The sequence below is a fragment of the Temnothorax curvispinosus genome, unplaced genomic scaffold (assembly GCF_003070985.1).
Source record: "Temnothorax curvispinosus isolate PA1 unplaced genomic scaffold, ASM307098v1 QBEX01005835.1, whole genome shotgun sequence".
NCBI lineage: Eukaryota > Metazoa > Arthropoda > Insecta > Hymenoptera > Formicidae > Temnothorax > Temnothorax curvispinosus.
In genome coordinates this window covers 8,979-35,858 of record NW_020215615.1, presented here as the reverse complement: position 1 = coordinate 35,858, position 26,880 = coordinate 8,979, and the positions used below count along the sequence as shown (strand labels likewise).

Here is a 26,880-nt window from a genome sequence, read left to right as displayed (position 1 = left end):
ACAGTGGCCTCGACACTCTCGACAGTCGTCGCTCGTCGCTCGGCTGTTCTTTCCGTAGTCGGTAGTCCCGGTAGCGGTTTCGCGTTTGACAGTGTGGCGCGGTCGGACTGTCGTGCGATCGTATATATCCACGAGGGGGCCCGTTCGGGGCCCAGGCGAGAGAGGAACGACGTCGGGATCGCGCGCGCGAGACACATAACAGCCTACCACAGCCTACAACCACGATGACACATTCGGTAACGTCGTCGACAACGAGCGTACCTGGGACAAGCGCGGCTACGGCGATCGCGACTGCGACCGAGACGATAACAACGACGGCGTTACAACACCGTACTCGTTTAATACCGCGATAGTGCGTCGCTGCGGCCCAACGACGAGGGAAAGGGGGAGAGCGCGCCGAGTTCCCCGTTCTCGGACGCGGATGCGTCGCGTCCTGCACTTTAAACGAGAGATATACACATGCCCGTTCGAGTTCCAGGAAACGCTTAGAACGCGAGAGCGATACACGTGAAGGAAGAACGAGAGAGAGACAGAGAACGCGACTGTCGAAGGAATACAAGTGAATCCGAATTGATCGTACGTATCGGCGCGACGCGGGGAAAGCGAGTGAAAGACAGAGAAAGAGAGAGAGAGAGGGAAAAAAGAACAGGGTTACGAGGCAGGCGGGCGCCATTCGGAAGTAACAGTGTCAAAGCACACTCGGCGCTCGCGATTTCTTTTCGCGTTCGCGCGAACCCGTCGTGCGCGGGCGTATCTGGAACGCGCGATGGGACGAGCGAGCGCGCGTGCCGTCGTCGACGTACGTCAACGTGCGTGAAGTGGCCTGGTGCGGAGTGTGAAAGAGTCCAGCCAGACAGACGGCCCCGTCCCGTCCCGTCCCGTCCCGTCCCGTGTCGCTTGGCGCGCGCGAGCGAGCGAGCTCCGTCTCCGTCCAACCAGTCGTCGTCGGGCCCGCGGCGCGCCTCTCTCGCTCCTGCCTTCGCGACGCGAACGGCGACCGCCCCGCGTTCCGCCTGTTCGCCCAGCGGAGTTTTCACCGCGGCGACACACGCGTTACATTCCGCGTACGTGTGCGCGGCTCCAGGCCCCAGGAGGAGATTACGCGCTCCGCGACGGGGAGACGCGCGACCGGCCCCGCCGTACGTGCCTTCCGAGGGGGGCCACCGAATCCGGAACCCGAGGAAAAAAGGAAAAGAGGAAATTCCCAGATAATGGAGGGCCCCGCGTGCACCGTGGACTGAGGTGATCGGTCGCGAAAATTTTTCCCGTGTCTCGTATCTCTGCGGGAAAGACAGAAGTGGAGAAGGTGGCGGAACGGAAGGAGGAGGAGGAAGAGACAGCTACGAGAGAAGGAGAAAGAGAGAGAGAGAGAGAAAAGACAGATTAGGTTAGGCTGAACTCACGTTCCCCCCTCCCTCTCCATTCCTCTGCTGTGCAGTGTGCGGCAGCAGAGCAGACCAGGGCGCTCCATCTCGCTTCGATGTGCACGCCCGTTTCCATCTGATTTGTGCACGCTCGAGGGACGAGGACGGCATGACGGAGAGGGAAGAGAAGAGATCGAGGAAAGAGTGGTGCGAGGATCCGCGGAGAAACGCTGGAAAAATACAAATGCCGATCGCCGATGGGATTTCGGTCGCTGAATCGACGGCGGCGGTCCACCACGTACCCCTCACCGTCACCGGCATGTCTCGTCTCGTCGACAGACTTTCAGGTTAGTGCGCTCGTGGTTACACGCGTGTTGTAATAAGTGCTTTCCATTTACATGAAAACTCGGATAATTCTCACTTGTGAGAATGACGTCGTTCTATCCTTTTTGGCAATTAATGAATAATAAAGACAGAATGACATCACAAGTGAGAATTATCTGAGTTTTGATGTAAACGGAAAGCAACTAATATATATATATACGCGAGTCATACATCTGCATCCGCGCTCGCGCTCGCTAGCGCGCTCGTGAATTTAGTCGGCGCGAAGTCGCATAGTCGCGTGTCGCGACAGTTCGCACGAACGTTTCCACTCTGGGGTCCCTCCACCTCCCCCCCTTCCCCCCGACCAGACGAGACGGTCTTTCTGTTCCCAGACGGAGGTGTCGGAGGAATTTGTCTGCGATTTTTATGCGATTTTCTATACGCGCCTCTGAATTGCACGGCTCTTTATTCGTTACGAACGATATTTGGCTTTAGAAGTTCAAATATAATCAAATAATGCGTTTCTCCCGATCGTTATTCGATTATATATAAACTTCTAAAGCACGTACGTGCTTCGTTAACGTTAAAAAGGACCAAATATCTTTCGCAACGATAAAGAGCCGTGCATTTAAGAGGCGCGTATAAAAATTCCTCAGACGACACCTTCGTCTGGAAGTGGGAACAGAAAGACCGTCTCGTCTTGTCTTGGGGAACATGTAATATTATGTCACGTGTTGCACAAAAGTAGAAAGAAAAGCGTTTCAAGATCGCATCGATGTATTTTTATCGTTTATAAAAACGTCAACGTTTTTAACCGTCTCGTCAACGATAGCTCGTAGAGGTTGTCTAAAAAAAAAAAAACGTTATTATATAATAAAAAATGATGGTTTAATTCGATCCAACTGGCCACATTTACTGAATCGTAATCCTCGCTCCGTGAATTACGATTCAATAAATGTGGCCAGTTGAGTCGAATTGAACAATCGTTTTTGTTAGTTATTATTAGCGAAGCGAAGGGTTTTATTTTCTGGTTATTATAATCTTCGAAATTTGAAGGTATCGGTACGCGAGAGCTGTACGATCTACCGCGCGGTGTTAAATGGAAATGTATGTAGCGAGCAGCGCGGAGTAGACAGAATAAAAAAGGCAGAACCGTAGACGACGACACTGTAGAGTTTGTGCGAGACACAGTGTTCCCATACGTCTAACGATCTTTTTTTTCTTCTACCTTCTCTTTACTTCCTCGGATATTCGCGGTACAAGGCGCCAGCCGTCGCTTTTTTTTTATATATGTAAATGGTCCGATTCGAGTATAAAAAAGTGTGATGATGACCGATGCATCCTGAATTTCATTAAATGTCCGAAGTGTAACAAGAACTTAAAAAAAATTATATCAAGTATCTGTATTTTGTGATTTTTGATTAAGTAAATTAACGCAGAGAGAGAGAGAGAGAGAGAGAGAGAGAGAGAGAGAGAGAGAAAGAGAAAGAGAAAGAGAGAAACGTAGGCACGCACATATGTACGTATATATCAATGCACGTTCGTATATTACACGTACATGGCAGCAGACAGACAAATGCCGACAGACCGATACCGGATAGACAGAGAAAGAGAGTGTGTGAGAATGTTTCAGAATTCACAGTTTAATCCAAAGGGAATGATTCTACGTAAAAAAAGTGAGTTTAAATTTTAAAATACATTTATATATATATATATATATATATATATATAAAACTGTTTCAAGAAAAATGACTTTTAAAGTTTGCCGAGTATAAATTCTAAAGACTACATAAAAAGAACGTTTCATTCGTCAGAAACTATTGGATGTAAAATATTTCTAATGTAAGGAATAATATATAGAAAAACAACTTTGCATCTGAAATCGGATTGTATCATGCATTTGGGGACACTTGTGTGCATAGTCGTATTACAAAATTAGAAAAAAAAAGGATTTTCTGATGTAATCCTTTGGAAAGTTTGACTTCCTTGAAATATCGGGTTTGAAGAGGATTTTGAAAGGTTTCTTTCATCGACAGAAAAAAATGTGCGATATTTTCTCGTACATTTCTAAAAATATATATGTGCATTAAAAATTAGAAAAATGAATAACAAAATGTTTTCTATGAGCGAATTGATACGGATCAAACTGTTTACATAATCTTATATCATATATAGTATTATGTATTACATATATTGAAATAAAAGTTTTATATTGCATGCTATTTGACAAATTTAAATAGATGTCCGAATATAAAGCCGAGTAGAGTTCAAATTGCTGAAAATCCGCTTACGCACATACGCACGCACGCACACACACTTGCGAGAATTGACTATAAAATACGGTAAAGAGCACTAAAACAAAATTGCGTAATATTTATAACGATTTATTGATAATTCTATAATGATTTCGCCCATCTATTTTTGTATTTAACTATAATTCAAATAGATTCAAGATCAACCAAACTACTTGAAAATTTATAGAACCAGTATTAAGATCGTAGAGAAAAAATTGCGCTAATAATTTGTAACATTTTACATTGTCGCAAAATCGAATAATACGATTTTTCTACAAATTCTTTTTCTCCGTGATAGAAAGTTGCAACGTCATACAATTTTTCGTTGTTGGCTGCGTTTCGATTTCAAATGGATTGTAAAATGTAAAAATTAATTTCTAAACCCTTCTTTATTTTCACTTTCACATTATCGCGTGAATTCTCCAGCACGGTCACCCCGGGCTATGGTTCCCCATACTCAACTGCTAAAAAATTCCAACATTTTTCGGGCTTCCGTATCATCACACACCCACCATCTCGATTTTATTGAGAATCGATATTTGGCGCGAGTCCAGTTATTCAAACGTTTGACAGTTTTCATATTTTGCCTCTAGGAATTAATCGCTCGTCGTAATTTTTTTTCAATTACATCTTTAATTCTTATTTTAATTTTATGTTAGCTTATAAATATAGTACATACGTCTCTCTTATTAAAAAGATCGGAAACACGTTCTCTTCTATTCTACTTATTACAGTCTAAAACGCACACAGGTTTGAATAATCGGTTTCTTTTTACCTCTACAAGTTTCTTTTTATGTAATTCGTCGCGTAATATTTTGATATAAATTAAAGCCAGCATTAAATACGCGTGTAATAATTCACGTGCTACATGCTATCGAGGATTGCTCTAGACATCTCCACGCAAATTTCAAACTATCGTCCATGCGTGCTAGCGTGAAATATATTTCTCCCGTCCCTATCGAGCTAATCTTGCCGTTAAAATATATTATAAAGAATACATAGTAATAAAGAATCATATTTTATTCAGTGTTTATAAATATTATTTTTATATACTAAATCTTTATATTTTTTGGGATATGGATTATATTTTTAATTTAGTGTTAAATGATATTATTCAGTATTCACTGACTATTGGAGTTTTGTGCTGGATTGCATATAGCAAAATTTATAGTTACAGTTTTATTTATAATTTCATTCAGTTAATGATTCGGCTAACGAGGGCCTTGGCAAAAATCGAAACTAGTATCACGCGAATATCCTATCTATGAATGTGATCGTTCTCTCCTTCCACTCTTTCATACATACAGAAAAGTATACAATGTAAATATTTTATTGCACGGACATCTGCGCTTATATCGGTTTTTTTACAAACAAATAATTCTTCAGTTTAATTTTATATTTATACATTTTTTCTTTTAAAACTAAAAACTAATTTTATTTTTACATATCGGTAATGCATGGAATAGATGAATAAGCCAATGCTGGAGTACGCATAAATTGCATACGTCGTTCCGTTTCGCCAGATCAAGATTTTCGATAAATACTTGCGATATGAGGTTTGCAAAGCGAAAAAAAATTCTTATCAATATCTAATATTTTCTTACATACTATGTACGTAGTGACACGAAAATAAATTCGGTCGCGTATTGTTTGCAATGCATCATTATTTATTTTAACTCACTCTCGATTGATATCTATTATGTGTTTGTGCTGTGCGCGTAAGCAAGTAGAAATGTGATCGATAAATAGGAAAATTTGGATAGGATGAAATATCGTAAAAGCGCTTAGCGGAATTTATGGATAGACCAGGAAAAGGAGACGCGCGAGTCGTGCCGACCCAAGCCGAACGGTTGGCCCCTTAAGGAGGGAGTAAAGAGGGCAGGCAGGGGGTGGTCTCGTCCTATGCCACACGAAACACCTGGCTTTTCTATGTCTGTCCATACTCTCGCCCTCTATCGTCTCGTGCCTCCCGATCTTTGTCATATTATCCCAAACTGCACCGGCACCCTCCTGTGTGCCCATCCGCCTTCCCCATTGGCGTCTTTACACATCAAGCGGCTCGTTATGCGCTGCCTATGAAGCAAATATCTATATCCGACAGTACTACTCAATTAATCCGGCTGGCTGACGGAAACGGAATGAAGTAGTCGAATTGCGATCTATATTTTCTACCCACTGCCATTCATAAGGAAAAAAGTGTAATATTTCGTCAGAATGAGGCAACGATACCGAATGATTCTAATTAACATATCGTTGATCGATGTATTAGGTTTTTAAAAACAATCAGATAAGTTTGCAAATATATTTAATATTTGTTTAACGTTAAGAAAAATGTAGAAATAATATATATCTACGTATTTATCTTATATACAATCTTATGTGTCACGATTTTTATAAACATATTTTCATCGCTGCTTTTATAGGCCGCGACACCAATGCAGTTTCGAACAGTCGGAAAAACGTAGCACGATATGTCTCGCTCGCGTCGGATCACGATTTCTCGATTGTCGATTACACTGTTACTTGTAGGTAATACGGCTTTTGCATTGGGGAGGGACGGGAGGGGAGCTATGCATATAAACGCGTAGGCGCAGCTCTAAAAAACAGGCTTTGAGCGATGAGAACTTGATGAAATCAAGGCCGGTCACGCGATGCTTCGGAAAGATCGATTTAACAGTACGTATGCGGATCTTTTATTGATTTATTTATCTGCATATCGAAGCAACCTGCCGAGTTTTTAAAATCGATGAGGATTTTTACGTTGACTTTACATTATAACTGCAGTAATTAAATATTAAAGATGTGTTCTCATAATATTAATTACGTTGTACTTATTGCAAAAGATTGCAATAACTATCCGAACGAAAAGATAAATAAAATATAAAGTTGACTATTATTTTATCTTTTTGTTCAGATAATTTAATAATCGTAAAAAGACATAGTAATCTGTGTAACTCGATGGCGATACGATGGAATTTTGCACATAAAGAGCCGCGAAACTGGCAGAAATAATATAAGAAGGCATGTTTGTTCACTTAAAAAAATTTCAAATATATATAATCGATACAGTATATTGAACATTTAACTGTTTAATATACTATATACTGATATAAAAGCATATCACGGTAAAATCTGCAACTTTACATTACGGTGAAATATTTCGAACATTACATTAAAAGATCTGGGAAATTTGGAAAATGTTGAAAGTCTTGATCGTTTAGAAATAAAAGACATTTTTAAATTCTTTAAAATATTTGCCCTTTTTTAATATTTTTATATTATTATTTTAATTTATTCTCTATTTTGTAAATGGATAGATAAAAATCTTGGTTTGTAGAATTTTGAGATATTCAAGATTTTTATCAAAAGATTGAAGAATTTCCGACTTTGAATTATATTTGAAGGAACTATGTTGAATACTACTTGAAATTTGATACGGAGAATTGCGAAATTTTTGGAGAGATAGCACAGGACACCGTTTACATTTTTGCTTGGTCCGCAGAGAATCGAGTTCTTAGGGAGTTCTCTCTTTAATCTTTCTACCGTCCAATTATTTCAGGCTGATTGTACCGCAGTAATATCTATAGTAGCAGGTATGCACTTAACCAAAATCTTTCCATCATAATTTTTCGGTTTTTTTTTTCCCCCGTTCAACGATAAGTCTAATTTGATTTATTGGTAAGCAACTCTTGTTTCTTGTTTTTTATACAAATGTGTGTTACAGTTATTAAGTAATTTTAAATAATTTTAAGACATGTTCAGATTGCTGATTTATAACATATTAATATAAAAGCATGAAATCTATATAGTTAAAATACTTTTTGTTATTTTATTCAGGGTATTTAAATTCGAAATAAAGTAACTTTGTTTTCAGTAAAGACAGAATATCTTAAAAAATTTGATGTTTTTATATAAACTCGTTATCTCACTTTTAATAAAGTTTTCAAAATAGAAGTCTGTAATATGTTGTTTGTATTTATTTAGCAACAATTTTGTAGGTAATTTATTTATGATGAATAAAATTTTTATTCGTAATCGCACCGTTTAAAAATTACGGTATTTTAGACAATTTATGAAGGATGAAATTTGAGCAACTTTTAAGATACCTAGAATTCACTTTACCCAAGGAAAAATAATTACAATCACACATGATTCTGAAACGTATCAGAGATTTTCTGTACTTCATAGTCAGGCGCGATTATTTCTTCAAAATATTACATTCTTTTATGGCTAGAAATACAAAGATACAAGATTATTGCTATTACAAACTACTACAAGCAAAGTTATTAACATTTTCTTCATTAAACTTTTTTGAAAAAGTAGGAACAAGGTGGCGAGTTTATGACGGTAAAATCTGACGACGAGCGACGAGAGAAATTGACATTTCTAAAAGCACAGGAATTCCGGCAAACAAACTTGAACGCGAAATTGGAAATTTGATTGTTTTATGAGACTGTGCGGTCGCCGTCATTTGCATCGTTTGTATTGTGAAAAATAGCTGAAATGGAAAGCATGGACAAGTTACCTACATCACACCGGAATATCTTACTTTCGCCCATAGCACAGCTGGCTATCGTTATTGTAGCAAACCGACCGAAGTCTCATTCTCTCTCTGCTGCCATTTATCAGTTTTGGTCCTCGTGATTCTTTTCTTTCTCTCGACCGAAACAATTACCGTCCGCTTTGTGATGATTGTTGAAATACTTAGAAAAGAATGTTTTTGCCAGTCGAGAGTTATTATTATTAACGCTTTGAAGTCGCCGGTGGTTCGATCAGTTGAATTTTGACGATCAACTGTATTAAAATGTGCGTGGGAAATTTGATCGTTAAGCAAATATTGTTATCATTGATAATTAAACTGATATTTATAATGTCATAATTTACGTATCGTTTAAAAATAAATATGTATTCAGCTTTTACTGAACTTTTTGAAATAACCGATATTGATAGTAAATAAAGTTACGATTATACGAATTATGAATCGCGATGTAGCAAGTGGCGCGTGGCGCGTGCCGCGTTATATTTTGTAGCACGTAAATGATAGGATAGCGACGCTGTCGCATACGCGGACGGACATTTTAGGTAAACCGATCAATTTTGTGATGAAAAAATGATCGAGAAGGTACACGTGTTTTACCGCCTGTACGGGCGCGGCATGCACGACAAAAAAAAACTATAATCGCGCACAGGAGGAACCATCTGCGGCTTCGAAAAGCATGATGCGGACCATGTGCCGGCTGCCAACGATACTCAGCTTGCGTAGCCCACCGCGTTAAGTCGACTGCTCCAAATCCGCCTTCTTGTATATTATACGTTACATTGACGGAAAATAAAAGAAATACGAAGGAAATTTTATGATAAACGCGGTAACGCTCCGAAATCATTCGCCTCGCACATATCGTTGCCATATAAAAGCCGATTTGGAAGATCGATTTTACCATTCGGTTTTCTATTCCGCGAGTTTACGCCGATAAATCGATAGCTCGTCAAATTAAAATTTTGCAGCGGACTATGAACAAACAAGTTAAAGTTGTTTAACGATATAACTCCAGCGATTGTATTAAACATAGAATATTTTTTATTATTATGTACACGCACGCACGCACAGGCATTCGCGCATTTGACCTGAAATTAACTGAAAAATGTTTCGTCATCCAGTCATTTCTCGAAATTTAATTCGCAAAAAATTCAACTCGGACATTTTTGTTAAGAAAAAGTTAATTTTAAATTGACCAAAGAGTTTGTCATCCGATAGTTTTGAGGAACTTCCTCTCCTCATTCCTTTCCCTTTCTCCCCTTGTTCCTCTTCCCTCTTCTCTTTCTCTCTTTTCTCCCTCCTCTCTTTTTAAGTTTAGGGCTGAGAGGGGGGAGGAAGGTCGATGCGTACATACATTGAGATCCACTTCCACATCCGCAGAAAACTTTATTCGGTTTATTGAATGGCATGTTTCCAGCTTTCGGATTTAATACCGTACGCGGCGGGCAGAAACATTTGCGTGAGAATATAGTGAAATCCGGAAGTAATTATCACGCAGTAACCGGCTTCGACACAATCGCGCCAACGTGAGTGACGTATCGCTCATGCATTTTCAGCGATTCCGTCAATCTTGCTCCCGATTACCATTTTTTCGCCATTCATATCATTTTACTACGATAAACGTGCATGAAAAATGATATCGCAGCATGTAATACGTTAAAACTAAAAAGTATACGTTTTACAGTTTCGTGTATTTCCCTCTCCTGTTGGCTCGCTTAATTTTTATTTTTAAATATTCCGAGCATTTGATATTTTATTCCGATTTGATACTTTCCAAACATATGGAATTCTAGAAGGAAAACGACTTTCCCAATCAGCTACACAATCACGTTTTTACAGACATACGACACACGTGTGCTCGCCTCGCAAAAGGAAATTGCGCGTTCCACTCGCCCGTTCTACGTCGCGGCCATTACAATTTCGATCGAAGATCGCGAACAATATTGCGGAGAGCTAATTGATCGTGCGACACGATTGCAAAACGATATTACTGGCGGTATACGTAAAAAAAAAGAGGTGGTAGAAGCGGGCGCGTGCCAGGGCCGGTCGGGGCCCATAATCGCCTCCGCGATGCGAGCGTTGCGAAAAAGCAGGTAATGGCGTTGAAGTGCATTCGGCAGCTGCTCGCCATGAATACCGACATGAATACCCGAGGTGGACGAGGTGGACATGTGCGATCCCGTCTTCTTTAGACACATGGCCCCGCCTATGAGTGCCCCCGAGCCTCCTATCGAGTGGAAAAGATACGTCCTGCTCTAGTCCGGCATTATATTATCGAGAGCGCGTTGCTTTTTTATCTATATCATCGATCAGCACGATCCTTCCACTCCTCTCGATACGCGTTTCGATTACTATCCCTCATTGAGAAAGGAGAAAAGAGAGAGAAAGAGTTGAAGGATCCTCGAGAGGGAGAGTATGACCTTTCTCGTATCCTTTTTTTTCCTTTTTAGATTTCCAGCAAACGTGTATTTGTAAAAAAAAAACGCGGAAATCACGGAGGCGACGAATGTTCGTAAACAGTTTTCTTCCGGCTCGCGGGCGGACGATGATCGATCGAGATACGGATTAACGTAGCGTGAAAAGCGATAATAACCGAATGGCAATTACGGATCACTTCCAATCCGACGATTTCTGTCGCGATGATATCGTTAAACGTAGATCCGTCAGCCACCTGGCAGAAACCGGCTGCGCGTTTTCTGCCTCGTACTTCGAAAACTGCGATATTAAGGACTTCGCCATTGTGCGTAAATTTTATCACGGGACACGATGAGTCTCGAGTATCTGTTCGAGTGCTTAGTTCAAAGTTTGGAGCTTGACCAGAGTAGCTGAAGCTCCCACTAGCTAAGCGTTGGGTAAACGGGAGCGTTCTTGTTTCTTCGTCGACATATCTCTCGGAACTTATAAATTTCCGTGTTTGGACGAGTCGCAGCTGGTGCCGGACCGGTCTCACTGCTATTCGGGACCCTTCTCTATCCGGAAAATTTCCGCTTCCCCCCTCTGTCCCGTCTTTCTTCCTTCATCCATCGGTAGCTGCAGCTTTCAAAAGACACGTGACTCTAGGCACACCCAAGATTTCTCGCGCATATATACTGTCTTTAAGGATCTTGAGGATCGTTGTCCGATGATGTACGATATAACACGCGACACGCGTGATACAACAGAACGCGTTTTCAAATAGTTGAACAGTTTCACCACGATTAGGGATAAGATCAAGTTCAATATGTACTTAAAAATCAGAAATGTCCTTCAAATCCAATAATCAAGTTTTATTTTCTAGGATTCGAGTAATATTTATAAGAAATAATATTTCATATGCTGTATCTGCGAAGTAATCGATCTCGATTAGTCGGTTTCGATTTTTAGAATGAGCACCTGTATAGAATTCGAGCAAAAGAAACGGATATCAAGAAGCAAAGGATTATAAATGTTTGATGGTTAATCCTCACTTGCTTACGTTAAATCTAATCTTGAATTTCCTTGTCGATTACTACTATATTGTCAGAGTCCATAATTTGAAACAATTTTCAGTATACATTCGATTAATTCTTTTGCTCACATAATTGAGCTTATTATGGAATTTGGTATTTTGAATTCTAAATTTTTTAATTGAGATGAATTTTTTCGAGATGGAAATATGCACCAAAATAAAATCGCACGTTTTATCCATTAAAATAATATTCGCCGCTCGTAGCTGAAGCGCGCGCGAGTCTGCGTGAGCGGACGTTACGCTGAAAAGCATGCAATTAGAAAATAACCTAAATTCAAGGCGATTCGCGATTCGCGTTAAGAATTATTTCACCAGTCGGTCGAAACGAGGAGAAACTTGAGCTCGAGAGGCGACACGACCGGCAGGGAAATGGCCAATTATTAGAAGGAACGTGGGTCGTACTTAAAGTCCACTACTAGTTAGGGCAAAGTACGTTTTTATCTCGGTCTCTTTCTCCCTCCCTCCCCGTTGACATCGTCTATTTCCTCCGAAGTTGAGCTTCGTGTACGCTTCGCGAGGAAAACGTAACGTTACGTGTAAATACGTCCTTTTCCCTCGTTTCATTCGACATGAGAAATTGCTCCGCATCACGGAGCAAAGGCTCGGAGATAACGAGATATCGCGGTAATGTGAGGTAAGGTAAGGTGCATTCGCAACTGCATACCGGATATCTCTCGCGCATTAATTCATCTATAATGTACTCGATGCCGGGACGATCTCCTGACTGCTTTCGATCTGCTATCGAACCTTGAAAGGTACGTGAAAAGTGTCGGTAACAAGAGTGACTAGTCGCGATTGAATATTTGAACGGCGATTGACGTCATACTCTTTGACGTAGGATTTCGCGCTCGTGCGTGTCGTGAATAGGCACACGTCGCGTGTTGTGTGCGATACCTACTTAGAAAAATTACTTCAATAGTTTTCTCCCGCGATGACAAAGATACAACGGTACCACCTATTACTTACGCAGTCCGTATCGTCCGTAAATTAAACCGTGATGAATCACGATGGAAACACGTACGTGCGATAAGATTCGAGAAAAGGTGCGTCGCCGACGGTACTTAGATCCGATTGCTTGACTTCTTACCTTACTTAATTGTAATTCTCGGATAAGTTAGCGGAATATATACTTGCACCTTTTACAACCTTTTTTCAGGACAAAAGAAGTAAATCGGATCTATTTACTTACCGTGTTCACGGCAATGTGTTTATTGGGACAAGGCCATTGTGTAAATATCATTAGCTATAATTGTTTTTCAAGTCTAATACTAATGTATTTATACATGTTTTTTTTGTGTGTATATATAATGAAGTTTGGTATGCGCACATTGTTTCTGTGAAAAATATGTTTATTTATATTTATTTTTATATTACATCTCTGCATGCGATGTCAGATACAATATGCGTATATCATATCTTATTTAATTGCTAATATACAGCAGTATAAAAATCAAGATACGCATTTGTAAAATATTCGACAGTGTTCATTTAATTAATAAGTCAGCATTTGTGCACTGATTGGGCAGAATCTGAGTAGAGTCGAAATTAATAATTCTCAATGATCATTGTCAATACTATACTCTGAATAAATACTATTAGATTATTGCACGTATACCTAATGTGATTTTTTTAAGTAAAATTTTAAATTGTAACTTTGTTTACAACATTTCATTAATTGAGATAAGCCAATAAAACGCAATACGGTTTCCCTGACGTAATACAAATGCGCTTATATCCTCATTAATCTGCATTTCTGGAAACGATCAATTGTCCCTAAAGACGCTTTTGACTGAAGTAAAGAAGTTTCATATTATAATTGGTCAATATTATGACTGTTTTTACGACGTGCGATCGAGCGTTGTCACAAAGTAGTACAACGCCATGTGTATTGACTGCGGTGTAGGTCGTCTCGTATATAATTTTTCATTGCGTTTGCTGATGTTCCGCACGATATATCTCTGTATTCTTTTATTGGTTTCGCCCCATTTGAGGAAAAAATAGTGAATAACGCCGGCCGCAGGCCACCAACGGTCACCTTTCAGTAATCTTTCTTGATGAAGAGTTCGCTTCGGCATGCGTTTCGGTGTTTTGTCAGCAAGCCATTAAGCGGGTCGACGATTGTCGTATAGAATCGACTTTTCATCACGTATTACAATCCACAAAAAAAGAAAAGAATCCCTTTTGTGCGAGAAGAGAGCTGCAAACATCCAATTGGCATGCTATATTTCTTTCCGTTAATTCATGGGGGATCCATTTATGCAACTTTTTTTTCACTTTCTCAACGGCTTGCAGGTGACGGGAAACGGTTGAGTAATGCACGCCTAGTTTTTCTGCGATATCTCGCATAGTTTGACGTGTGTCGGATTCCACTAAAATTCACGACTCATCACTGGTCAATGATGAACTTCTTGGAGTCGATTCGTTTTTCGAGGCTCATTTTCTGATCGAAATTTTTCGAACCAACACTATCTTGCTTGTCCGCTAATCGTATCTTCTGTAAATACCGCATTGATATTTATCGCGTATTATCTGGGCTATATCGTATCCAAGTAAATATGTTGAAACTCGTACAAGAAAAATTACGCGTTTTTATTGTTATCCATGCATTATGTTATCTTTTCATTCTAATTCGTTATGCATCAAATTGAGAGATGAAATAGCCTAGAGGTTTCTTTTTTGCAGTAGAATCGATCGATCAGATCTATAAAACATTAACTTGGCGTATTTATATTTCAAATATATTTAAAATTTCTTTTTTTTTTTTTGCTTTGATTAAATTGTTTATAAAAATGGAAAATCACAGAACTTACTAAAAAAAACAAAGTTATTATATTAATTGATATGACCTGACACGAATAGAAAAAGAGAAAGATTGTCATTTTCTCCACTGTATTGAAAATATGTTGAAATGTAAGTATAGGAAAATATGATATTTAAATTGGGAAATACGCTCTTTATAAACTCTAAAATTTACCGCGAACTTAAAGCATCACTGATTGTTATACAAAATTGATTCAACACACGTCATCAATGCTTTCACTATTTATGTATCAGATGTATATTTACATGTATATAGGTGTATGTATATGTGTGTATACTACAAGCGTGACACGTGTTATTCAATTTTCAACGTGTGACGATCTCGTACACTCTTATCATATCCTCTGCGAAAACTTATGCATATCAATTACAAGTATGCGAGGCTTGATCGCTAACTCTTACATCAGAATTTGCAGAAGGACGTCGCATGGACGACGTTTCTTACATATTCTTACATATATTCTTACAAATTCAGACAATATCTCTAAACGAAGAGCAAAACTGAAGATGCTTTTCATACAATATAAGATTCTAAACAATCGTTGAGCCCCGTTATAAATTTAATTCATCCAGCTATTATTGAGATCCGATAAGCATATATCGGCTCAATTAAGCGGCTCGCGTATAGATACTCGGTCTGTCTTGCTGTTGCCGCGCGTGATACGATCGTGTCTCTTGGTGGATTTTCAATCGTTTAATTTGCAACTTTACCACGATAAACCCAATATTTGATCGCGACACTTTTGTTCTTTCTAAAATCCTTATCTCGACTCAAATTCCTTTTAAACGATTGAAAATATTGACCTTTGAACGGAATAAAACTTTTTCAATACATTAAGTACATTAAAATAGTTATCTTCACGATTTTAATTCGAAAAAAATTGTGACGTAAGAAACCATGTGGAATTCCAGAGTTATACTCGGTTCTAAAAACTTAGAGGAATGATTATTTTATTTCTTGGGTTTGAAAAGGCATTATTTCCATTGAATTTTTTTTTCTTTTCTTTTCTTTCTAATGATTATAGGTATATATAATAACGCTTGACAGAAGCATAAGATCGTGGCGCGTCTTCACTCATTCGCTTACTCATATTTTCTCTTTTTCTCTCTCGCGCGCATAATTTTTTTTTTCTCAAAAAAGAATCCGTGCGAAACGGTTAAAGGCGACAGCGAGCGATCGAATCGAAAAGAGCGTACTCCACATTGTAAAGCGAATCCAACAGTCCTCACGCGGCCCAACAGCCGTCCCATCCTGCCTGTCATCGGCCTGGTGGGCCCGGTGAGGCCTGGTGGGGCTCGCTAGATCCCGAAGTCTTCACCCGAGATAAAACACATTATAAACGGCCGCCCGGGACGGGTATCTGGTTTCAGGGAAGCGGCGGCACGTGCGCCGGAGTTCGGGCCCAGGTGGTGTCGCTCGCGCTGCCGAGGAAACGCAAGAAGGAGAGGTCAACCATAGAGGATGCCGCGAGGCGGGCGGGGTATCATCAATCGAGGAGATTAGCTCGTCGGTGGCGAGGAGCAAAGTCCCCTGCGACGACGACAACGACGGCGTCGCCGGCCACCGTCATACGCCGCCTTACCTCTGCCATCTCCGTTATCGTAGTCATCGTCATTCGTCGTCGCGTCAACGATACCACCATCGAAGGGACATCGGCGACGGGGGCAGCGACGGCGACGGCAACGATAACGGCGACGACGATGGCGGCGATGACGAGAGAGACGAGAACGACGAGAACGATGAGAATGACGAGAATGACGACGACGACGACGACGAAGAAGAAGAGAAGGAGGAGGACGATAAGATGTGTCTCGAACGTCTCCATCCTCGCCTTCATCGGTTCTACGATCGGCGGTCTCCCGGAAGCAGCGGCGACGTCGATGCCGAAGTCGAGGTCCATCGAACCGAGACGACGACCGTCCATCCTCTCGCACGAACCTCCTCGCCTAACGCGACCACCGCCGTCGCTAACCCCTCTGTCGTCACTGCCATGGCGAGAGGATGCAAAATTCCGCCTTACCTCACGACTATACTACTTCTTTCCTACACTCTCTTCGGTATAGCAGGTTGGTATTGGCACGCATTATACTCGGACTCGTATTCGCGCACCTCGTGTTCGTGTATATATAGACAGACGCGACGCGGCTTACAATTAGAGGAATGAGCTACATTTTAACAGAATATCTTTAAAATTGCGTTTATACCCCTTATTTGCATTTATAAGCCACGTTGCAATTTGGCGGTCGTCCATATTATCGGGAACAAGAGAAGAAGGAGAAACGCCCACGGAAATAACGTGTACTTAAAGAGGATAAATTATCGTTTCGCATTACACGGTGAATCAGTCGCCCGTGTTACGTTCTTCGCCACTTGTTACGCTCGTTGCGCCACAATCTTACAATCTGTCGTTTTTCTCTCCTTTTTTCTCTCTCTCTTTTTTTTGTGAACAAGGCAGACAAAAGTGCTGCCGTACAGGAATATTTCCGTGCCGAGCGAAGCGCCTTCGCCCTCGCGACAAAGCGCTCATTTTATGCGCGACTTATACCAGACGATACGAGCAAATGTGTGTAATGTAATAGTACTCGCGCGTCACGTTGCACCTGGTCCCGACGTAAAACCGTCGAGATAATCGACGTTGGAGTATCGTTATCCGTTTCCCTGTTCCTCACGCCTCTCGCGTCGCGCTGCAATTACAAAGGCGCTCCGCCAACTTTAGCGTATGCCTGTCAAACACGCTTATCTTCCCCGCACACATCTGCACTCGCGTATTTATCTCTCGGTATACCGTAAAGACGAAGCGACTGGTACAATGAAATCTGAATCGCCAACCGAATAACGATGATGTGACGAGATGTAATTTTTAATCGTAAAACTCAAAGATGATTTTTAACTGTAAAATGTTTACCATGAGTAAAGTCAAAACGGTAAGAGAGGAAGAGGGGCGAGAGAGAGAGAGAGAGAGAGAGAGAGAGATTGCACGCGAGTTTCTCGTAAGGAAAAGATAAAACGCCGCGCCTGCTCGATAAACTGGAGCGTACGGAGCGTGAAGCGTTGTCGGGGTGTGGAAACGGCAGATTGTAAAATTACAACAGGTGACGGACAGCAGCCACGCGCGGGACAGATGCAACCATCACCGCCTTAGCTGTACTTTGCAGCTTTGTGTACAGTCTCGCGCCTGCGAGATGCACGCGCTCTCATCCCCCTCCGTCCTCCCCCGCCTCGCCTCACCTCACCTCACCACACCTCACCTCGCCTGGACTTGCCTCGACTCGACTCGACTCGACTCGCCTCATCTCGCCTCGCCTCGCCTCACCTCACCTCACCTCACCTCACCTCACCTCAACTCAACTCAGCTTACCTTACCTCACCTCAGCTTACCTTACCTTACCTTACCTCACCTCTCTTCATCTATCCTCTCCTCCTGTCCTCTCCTCATCTCACCTTGCCACACCTCGCTTCACCTCGCATCTCCTCTCCTCACTTCGCCGCACCTCGCTTCATCTCGCCTTTTCGCTAGGGTGGCCACCGCCACCGAAGCCGCGTGCGTAGATGTTTGGAAAAAAAGCGAGGGTGTGTGTAAAAGAGCGAGGAAGAGCACGGCCCCTGTCCATTGTGTTCAACGAACCTGGAAAAACCGACAAAATTCCTCTGAAGCACCTTCAGTAGTTTATCCGGTTATTCGCCCGCTCTCAATAATGGAACACTCGTCAGTCGTTAATTATCTTCGATACAACTGATTATCTGTATGGAATGCGAAATGATACACTTTATTATATAGTCTCTAGTAATAATAATAGTAATGAAAGAAGTAAACTGTGTGTAATATGTACAATACTATTGAAGTGGGCAAATTTGAAATTGTTAAACTTGAAATATTTTCTGATAAAACGTTTGCGCGAAAGAAAAAAGCGTTGTACACGATGTAATCGCCATGCAATGTAAATGTAAGAGGACCTAATGACTTTTGTGTTTTATCAACAGATGCCTGCTCGTCGCGTTCAACGCCGAAACCTAGGCCGCCGACGCCGACGGATCGGCCGAATATCACATTCCACATGTACGCGTGTCCGCCGGATTACGCAGAGTGGTATTGCTTGAACGGCGCCACGTGTTTCACCGTAAAAATCGTCGACTCCCTCCTGTACAACTGTCTGTGAGTACGGCTCCATCTCGAAACTATGCGCCCACCCAACAAACGTCGGCCGGCAATAAATTCGCCATGAAAATTCCATTCCGCGGATTTTCCTGCGGCAAAAAAAAAAATTCCGCAGACTACGGCGTGACAATCGAAATCTTTGAAAGTGTCCTGACATTTGTGCGAGAGCACGTACGGGAGTATTGTGACCCCGGTCTCCATCGGGCGCCTCACTGTGCGACGCGACCACGAACAATCGCGGCGGTTCCGGGCGAAAGAGCCACCGAGGGAGAGACGGCACCACTCGCGTCGTTTAGCCGTTAATCTGTGACTACGCGACCTCGGCACGTACGTTGAAATTCCTGTCGGCTCGTATTTGACTGACATTTTTCTCAAACTCGCTACCAACGCTTCTTTCGACTCGATCTGTATCGACGATTTCTCTTTTTTTTTCCTCTTTTTTTTGCTTTTTTTTCACGAATACGGTAACTATCGTTCGATGGCGATTCGATGCATTTGCAAAATTAATGCTGGAGGTTGCAGCGAGGTTGAATTTAAATATCGCGATTGGAAAAAAAGTGTATCGAGTAATCGGATTAACATCGGGATAGCATCGCGAGGAGTGCGGAGCAGCACATCGTGCTCACTCAACCGTACTATTTCCCACGGTGTTTGCTTTGTCGACCGCGATCTGCCGCTTGAACCGAAGTCCGTCTCTCATCTCGCGCTTGTCGCGTCCGATTTCAATTAATCTAACAGTCATATTTTCTCGTGAATTTTTAAATACCGCATAACAAATTTTATCAAATGCGGTCTAGTAGTAATAAAAAGAGCCTGTAAACTGCAAACGATTGATTGCCTACATTTTTAACCCTTAAATGCCACCCGGGGTCCAGCGGACCCCAGACCCTTTAGAATGATATATTTTCAAATGTTCCCCCCAAAAATGGAGCTCATGCTCCCATTGATGATAGTTGAGTGATTGACCTACCCGGTTGTACACTTAGCAGTACTCAGTTTACTTAATTTTTTATACTATGTTGAAATTAAAATTTTAACAATATAAGCATTTTATTCTCTTTTCTAAGCCTTGAACAACATTTTCATAACTAAATATCAAAAAATCAATGAGTAGGGAAACATTTTTCATGCTGGGGTCTTTCAGACCCCATGTGTCATTTACGAGATTCTTGAGAGGTGTGGCATTTAAGGGATAATATACATATAGTTATATTTGCGTGGTTTCACGACGAAACTGAGAAACAGAACTTAAGGGCGGTACTCGTGGTCCGATCTTATTCAAAATCGTCTCAAGTTTGGTCATGGGCGGTCTTAAGATTTCATCCAGCCAATCAAGTGACCCGTCTTGAGATTGTATTAAGGGGGATGTTCGCTTAAAATTACCTGAAAAATAGGCAATTTTTTGAAATTTTTTTCTTATAAACGAAAAAATCTAGAAACTTGTAGTTTTGCATGCGTATTTGTTACTGTTTTATTATTATTTTTATATGAAAATAATTAATATTTATTAAACTATAAGGCGCGATCGTTTCGAAATATTTGTCCTCGATGGTTGCCATGATATGTCAAAAACTAATAAACCGATTAACTTCAAATTTTATACAAAGATATTCTATATATATATATATATATATATATATATATGTATCTTTATATCTCCTACATAAATTATAGAAATATTATTAATATTTTTATTTTTTATAATAATTAAAGTAAAAAGATTTGGTAAAAAATTTAATTTTTTCTTTAACATGCCATTATCTTTTTTGCTTAGCTTTTTATGAACGATTGAGATGGGATATAGAGACAAGCCCACTGATTAAAATAAATTTTAATTTTTTTCTTTATTTTTATTCAATTAGAACCGGCAACCATCGAGGGTAAACAATTCGAAACGGTCGCACATTGCACCTTACATTTTAATAAATATTTAGAGTTACTTTTTATACAAAACGTGATAGAGAGAAAAATTATGAAATAGTAACAAATGCGTATGTAAAACTACAAGTTTCTAGGGTTTTTTCATTTATGAGAAAAAAATCCTAAAAATTGCTTATTTTTCAGGCTTTGAACGAAAGTTTTTTAATTCTTTTAAAAGACCCTTTTAAAATCTTAAATAAGATCAAGCTATAAATGAGTTTTTTATTTTCTTTTTACGAGCAGTAACGCGTGAAATTGCGATCGAGTTGAGCGGTAAGGAGATATATCGGAAGGATGTCGATCGTCAATCGATAATCTTAAAGTAAATTTCAAAACGTGAATGGAGGATTAATCGATCAATGCCATCTTTGTGAAAAAAACGAAGGGGATAATACATCGAATAATGTTGCGTGCGATCGAGCATCAACACACTGCCGGTCAAAAGTTTCAGGCCATTTATTGGAAATGTTTACTATATAAAATGAAATCAAACTTACGTATTATAATTTAATATACTTTTATTATTTTGTTCATTATTTTATAATAAAATAAAAAATAATATAAAATAAAAATTCTACAGAAAATATTTATTACAAAATGAAGAGTATTAGAAACTAAAAAGGGATAGGCTATATTTATTTATTCAAAACTCGTAAACGTAAATGTTCGTGTTTTCTTTTCAATCTTGTTCAATTAATTGTACTGGCGAGGCTCAGATTATCTGAGTATTATTTAAAATTGATTATATCACATAATCAACGCACTCGGTAAACCAATCTACTTGATCAACTAACGATTGTTTTAACTCTCGCTTATAAATAAGTTCAATTAAGTATTTATTAATTGGCTTTCGATATAAATACATTTATCTGATTACCGGTATTTGGAGTTTAAACAGTTGGAGTTTAAAGAGCATGCTTCATATTTTTCCGTTATTCGAATTATGAAAGAAAAAGGAAACGTATATGAATCACGTATTTGTGATGATTCGATAATATCAATTAATGAAGTTATGATATTTTGCTTCGCAGATGCGCCAATGGATATATCGGGCAAAGATGCGAGTTTAAAGATTTGGATGGTTCCTATTTACGTAAGTAGACTCTTACTGTTCTTGATTCTTTGAATAACTTTGGCGATGCGATACGGGGATAGTTTCCGAAAATATTCCAGTACTGAAATGTAAATGACAGTAAAGAATATATTTCATTAATGATAGACATTTCCAGAGGAAATTACACTTTCCTCTTACATCTTTTATACATTTAACAATGTTTATAATTCCAAAACTAAAAACTCATGCTCTACATTTTTTTTTCCAAAAACAGTTAACTTTACTCGTATAGGTGCAAGATAACATCCTAGCTTTAGAAATTTACAAAATTACAGTATAAAACTTTTTTATTGATCAAATGCTGCACAAAATGTTTCACAATTAAAGATAATTTTAGCTCTTATCTTTATCTAGAAGATATATGGAATATTATCAACCTTTATTTAATTGTAAATTATCCAAGAGAAGAATGAAAATTGAGATATAACGTTTAAATATAAAGTACACTCCATACGAATAATTTTGTTGAAAAACCATGCAAATAACGTAGGTAGTGTTAAGAGCGATTATTGAATCGCATTATCAAAGTTATTGGAATATTTTATCCTTCGTCCGAATATTATTTAAGAAAATACATTATTTAATAAAATGAGAAATAAAAATATCATCCTTTTCCTTGACAGCCTCACGGCAACGAGTAATGTTGGAGACAGCCAGCATCGCCGGTGGTGCTACAATAGCAGTATTCCTCGTCGTTATCATTTGTATAACAGCTTACATCCATTGTAAGCGGAAACAGAAGGAATTACGGTCGAGGTAATTAATTGTTCATTATCCATTATCATTATTTCATTTGTAGCAAGGAACTCGGTCGCAGCTTTGACTTCTCGGATGGAATTCGCGACCTTATTGATACGGATTCTTTACGGACTCCCAGCAAATATTACATTCGGCTTTTTTCTTCTCGTTGCAGCAATAACTGCGTCGACACGGTGGATGGTCCTGGCCGAGATCTGGAGCTAAGGCCGTTCAGCAATCGCTCTCTTATCTTCATGGCCAAGAATACTAACAGCTCGGTAAGATAAAGCTCGAGTCTCTATCGAGGCACTATCAATATATTAACGCCGTATAAATAACGAAATGCAGATAATTTGCAACGATCACAGTAATAATAATACATCATCCGAAATATATCTCCTCTTAGGCGACGATAGAGCAGACGAGAATGCCCAACAGATATTGTCCAGAAACGGAGTCGACGAGGATGGCATCCATCAGCGAGAGCAAGCACTCGAGCCAATAGCGAATTACGTGACGCGTCGTCTGTATACAACGTTTTGCCGCGATGATTCGTTATCGGCGACATACTCGAGATGTACGAATGATCGTCGAGTGAACTGCTCGATTAGCTGAAGGTAGTTTGAGACAGCAGCGGCCTTTAGTAGCCTTTATTAGCGAACTTGTTGGGAATATACCAATTGTTTGATTCAGCGAGTGATGAACCATCTTAACACGGTGCTGAAAAAAAAATCGAGCACGTAAATCAAGCACGTTAATAATTTCTCTGAGCTCATGGCACGCACCGGCACGACGATGCCGGGCTTTCTTCGATTATTATATCGTTATGTCGAGACATTCCCGTATTGTCGCACTCGTGTCCTCCGTTTGATCGAACGTTTGACGCTCGTCGATTATCATGTATTCCTTCTACGAACGAACATCCCGATGAACGATTTGCGAAGAATAAATTTTTCATCCAAGTCTAAAAACGAAAAGGGACTTTGCACGAATAATGTGACGTTCGAAGACGAAACATTTCCGTAGATTCTTCTGTGAAGGTGACAGATTCGCGACCATTGAATGTTGTTTTTATAGCAAACGTTTGTATAGTATCGCGTCTTATTGTCATCACTCACTATCAACGAAGAGAAAGAGAAAGAAAAAAAATAATACACGCATCAGTTGCAAAAGTAGTGCCTTTCTGCTCTCGTTTGTAAGAAAGCAAATAGTTGTGGTACACCTGATCAAGAGAGATCAAATAGGAAAGGGAGATAGAGAACGAGAAAATCGCCCGTCTATTTCTCTCACTAAAAATTCGCGACGAGCGTCGTTCAATTTGCTAACCGTGTTATGAGCGCAGGACGCTGATACACGCTAGTGACGAAATCTTCTTGTAAAACACGAAAATTAATAGCTGTAAAGCGCTGATAGTAGACAAGGTAATTGTCCTTTGATCCTTGGTACGTATGATACTCACGCTCGATCCTAACTCCGTTTGTTATTCGTGAAAGACATTAATCTGATATATCTCCGGATATATATGACGATGATAAACATAAATGCATTCTGTGAGATATTTCATATGTTCTTGTGTCGCAGAGGTCTAATACATCGCTAGTAGATTAACAGCAACTTGCATTGTACTTTCACCGGGCTCTTCCAAAGAATGTTCGCGAATGCGATTGAACGTACCATTAGTATCAAAGGGTTAATGAACATATGTGTCTTATGTAGAAGTATCTAAGATTTAAATCTAGATTAAATCCGATGTCTTACCAGAAAGCAATAGTTCCCTAAGCACATATGAAGTACATTTTGCCGCTAAAAATAGAGATGCTATTTATTACTAATCAGTTAGAAAGTCTATTGACGTCAGATCGCCATCCGGCGTTGTACTGTTACATATTGACAAATATTTTCTCAAGACGTTTTGCTCCTGTAACGCGAAATATCGTTTACCAAATCTTAGGCACACAAAAATGACGTACTTATAGTGAATCAATTTTCATTTCCACATCTGTAAGCGGTAAAAATAAAAAGGGGAATTTAAAGCGCCGTTAGCTATTATTATAAAGTAGAGCAACAAATAAAGTAGAAGACGGTAAATTCAATGACTTTGTAAGCGCAGGGTTATAATTTGCTAACCTCGTGATAGAAAAACTGCAACTACATAATTTACCTCGTCTGTTTACACGGAAGAAAGTTAAATATGAAATTCAAAGAATTTCTAGCACTTTTTCGTCCTATTTATATCTCGATTCCAGAACAATTAAATGAATACCGAATGATATACGCGTATATCATTTTAGATATTAATTCCGATTAATTATCGTTTCTCATTAGCATTCGTCTCATACGTAAAATAAAGGAGTAAACATGCCGGCATTGTTAAATTATTTGGCAAACTCAAGGAAACTGCTATATCGTCTAATATTAAATTATATATTGATCATGCGCATCGTTCTCTCTTGTTTCGTTATTTATTTATTTAGATGAAAGGCTTGGTCTCCAATTACATACACAATTGCAACCAGATTTATCATTTTTCTCACATTTCACTTTTCTATTCGAACCTTTCCAACTTTCCTTGATTCATGTAGCCTTAAAAGTGTTTTGTTAACAATGCAATAGAGTGGAATTGATGTGTATATTTGGAAATATCTCATCGCGTAGAAAGCTGAGCCTCCTTGTCACTTTGTCTCAGCTTCTTGTAAATAGTAAGTTATTTTATGTTAAAGAAAATCCCGAATCGTAAACTATATTAATTATTAAAATAAAAGCAACGTTTTCGTCGCGCCACGTCGTATTACGCTGTACTACGTTCCATCAGCCTGATACCTCATCGTACTACGATGCACTGCGCTTCAAAAGAAAAACCGAAATGCATATTTTTATAATTATATAATTCGTTAAAAGAACATACCTGATGGGGTGACAGAAAAGGTACTGAAGATATTGAACGATGATTCAATAGTAATTTGTATATTTGTAGATACTCTCGAGTAAAAAAAAAGAAAAACTTCCAAACATCTTGTTTCATCTTTTTCACATTAATCACCCACCCGTCGCTCGTCGCTTTGAGACACATTTAATAATGATAATTATGACAACAAACTGCTTTCTCTATACAAACTACTCAAGGTTTCTGCTTACTACAAAGAGAAAGAGAGAGAAAAAGCTTAAAGTAAGAAACGAAAGCGTGGCCTAAACATTTATAAAAGCGAATACAAATGGTATTTTTATTATTTATAAATAGTCCTCATTAACAAAATGTATTCTAATTTAATTTCCCATATTTCATATTGTACGTGGTTCCTAATTTATTATTACTATATATATATATATATATATATATATATATATATATATATATACATATACATATATATAATATACTATATAATAATAATGATGTATATTGTTGTTATTATTATTAGTATTATTAACTAATGTAATTATGACTATTTGTTTACTATTAGAAATTATTCTTATTATTTCAATAGAACTATTTAATAAGGACCTGTTTGTGAAAAGGAATGTATGAAATACACAGTATCGAAACGAGTGCTGAGAATAGAATGTGTGATTGTGTGCACTGTGTCAACATCCAAATCCAGAATGCGTATTTAAAGCGGAACCATCGGATGACACGAGAGGGAAAAAAAATAGCATTTGCTTCTAATTTCGTGCGTTTGATGCTATTTCTAAAGAACTTTGTCAGTAAAACATTCGCTGTAATACGTCAATATCTTGAAACTGGTACCTCCATTGTACGCATACATGTATAGCTAAACAGTAAAATTGACTGCCCTATATTTTGCACCATGTTATGTTTTCTTCTGTTTCCAAATCGAACACGACGATATTAATTGTTCCATAAACACAAATTAGACATGTGTAATTTGTTTCATTTGTATATCTGTATATATGTAAGAAATAATCTTGAGTTTCTTTTAAAAAGAGCTGGATGTATGTTTCATTATATTAAAAAACATTTTGTTACGCATAAAATAGATGTACTCTCGATGATCTTAGAGTTAAAAATCTCGGCGATATAAATCTAAGAAACATTTGTATTAGAAATTTTACATCTGTATTCAAGAGTAACGATTTTTTTTGCTAATTAAACTATCATGGTTAACA

The 26,880-nt window shown here is 39.2% G+C and overlaps 1 protein-coding gene across 1 annotated transcript; it reads left to right on the top strand.

The window, feature by feature from the left end:
• On the top strand, positions 1 to 25,764 carry LOC112455111. Its single transcript, XM_025016818.1, has 7 exons — positions 1 to 1,711; positions 16,198 to 16,893; positions 18,809 to 18,980; positions 21,935 to 21,996; positions 22,641 to 22,773; positions 22,931 to 23,033; positions 23,162 to 25,764. Exons 1-7 carry the CDS (start codon positions 1,534 to 1,536, stop codon positions 23,258 to 23,260), a joined length of 1,443 nt encoding a protein of 480 aa, XP_024872586.1. The 5' UTR covers positions 1 to 1,533; the 3' UTR covers positions 23,261 to 25,764.
• The last annotated feature ends 1,116 nt before the right edge of the window (positions 25,765 to 26,880 follow it).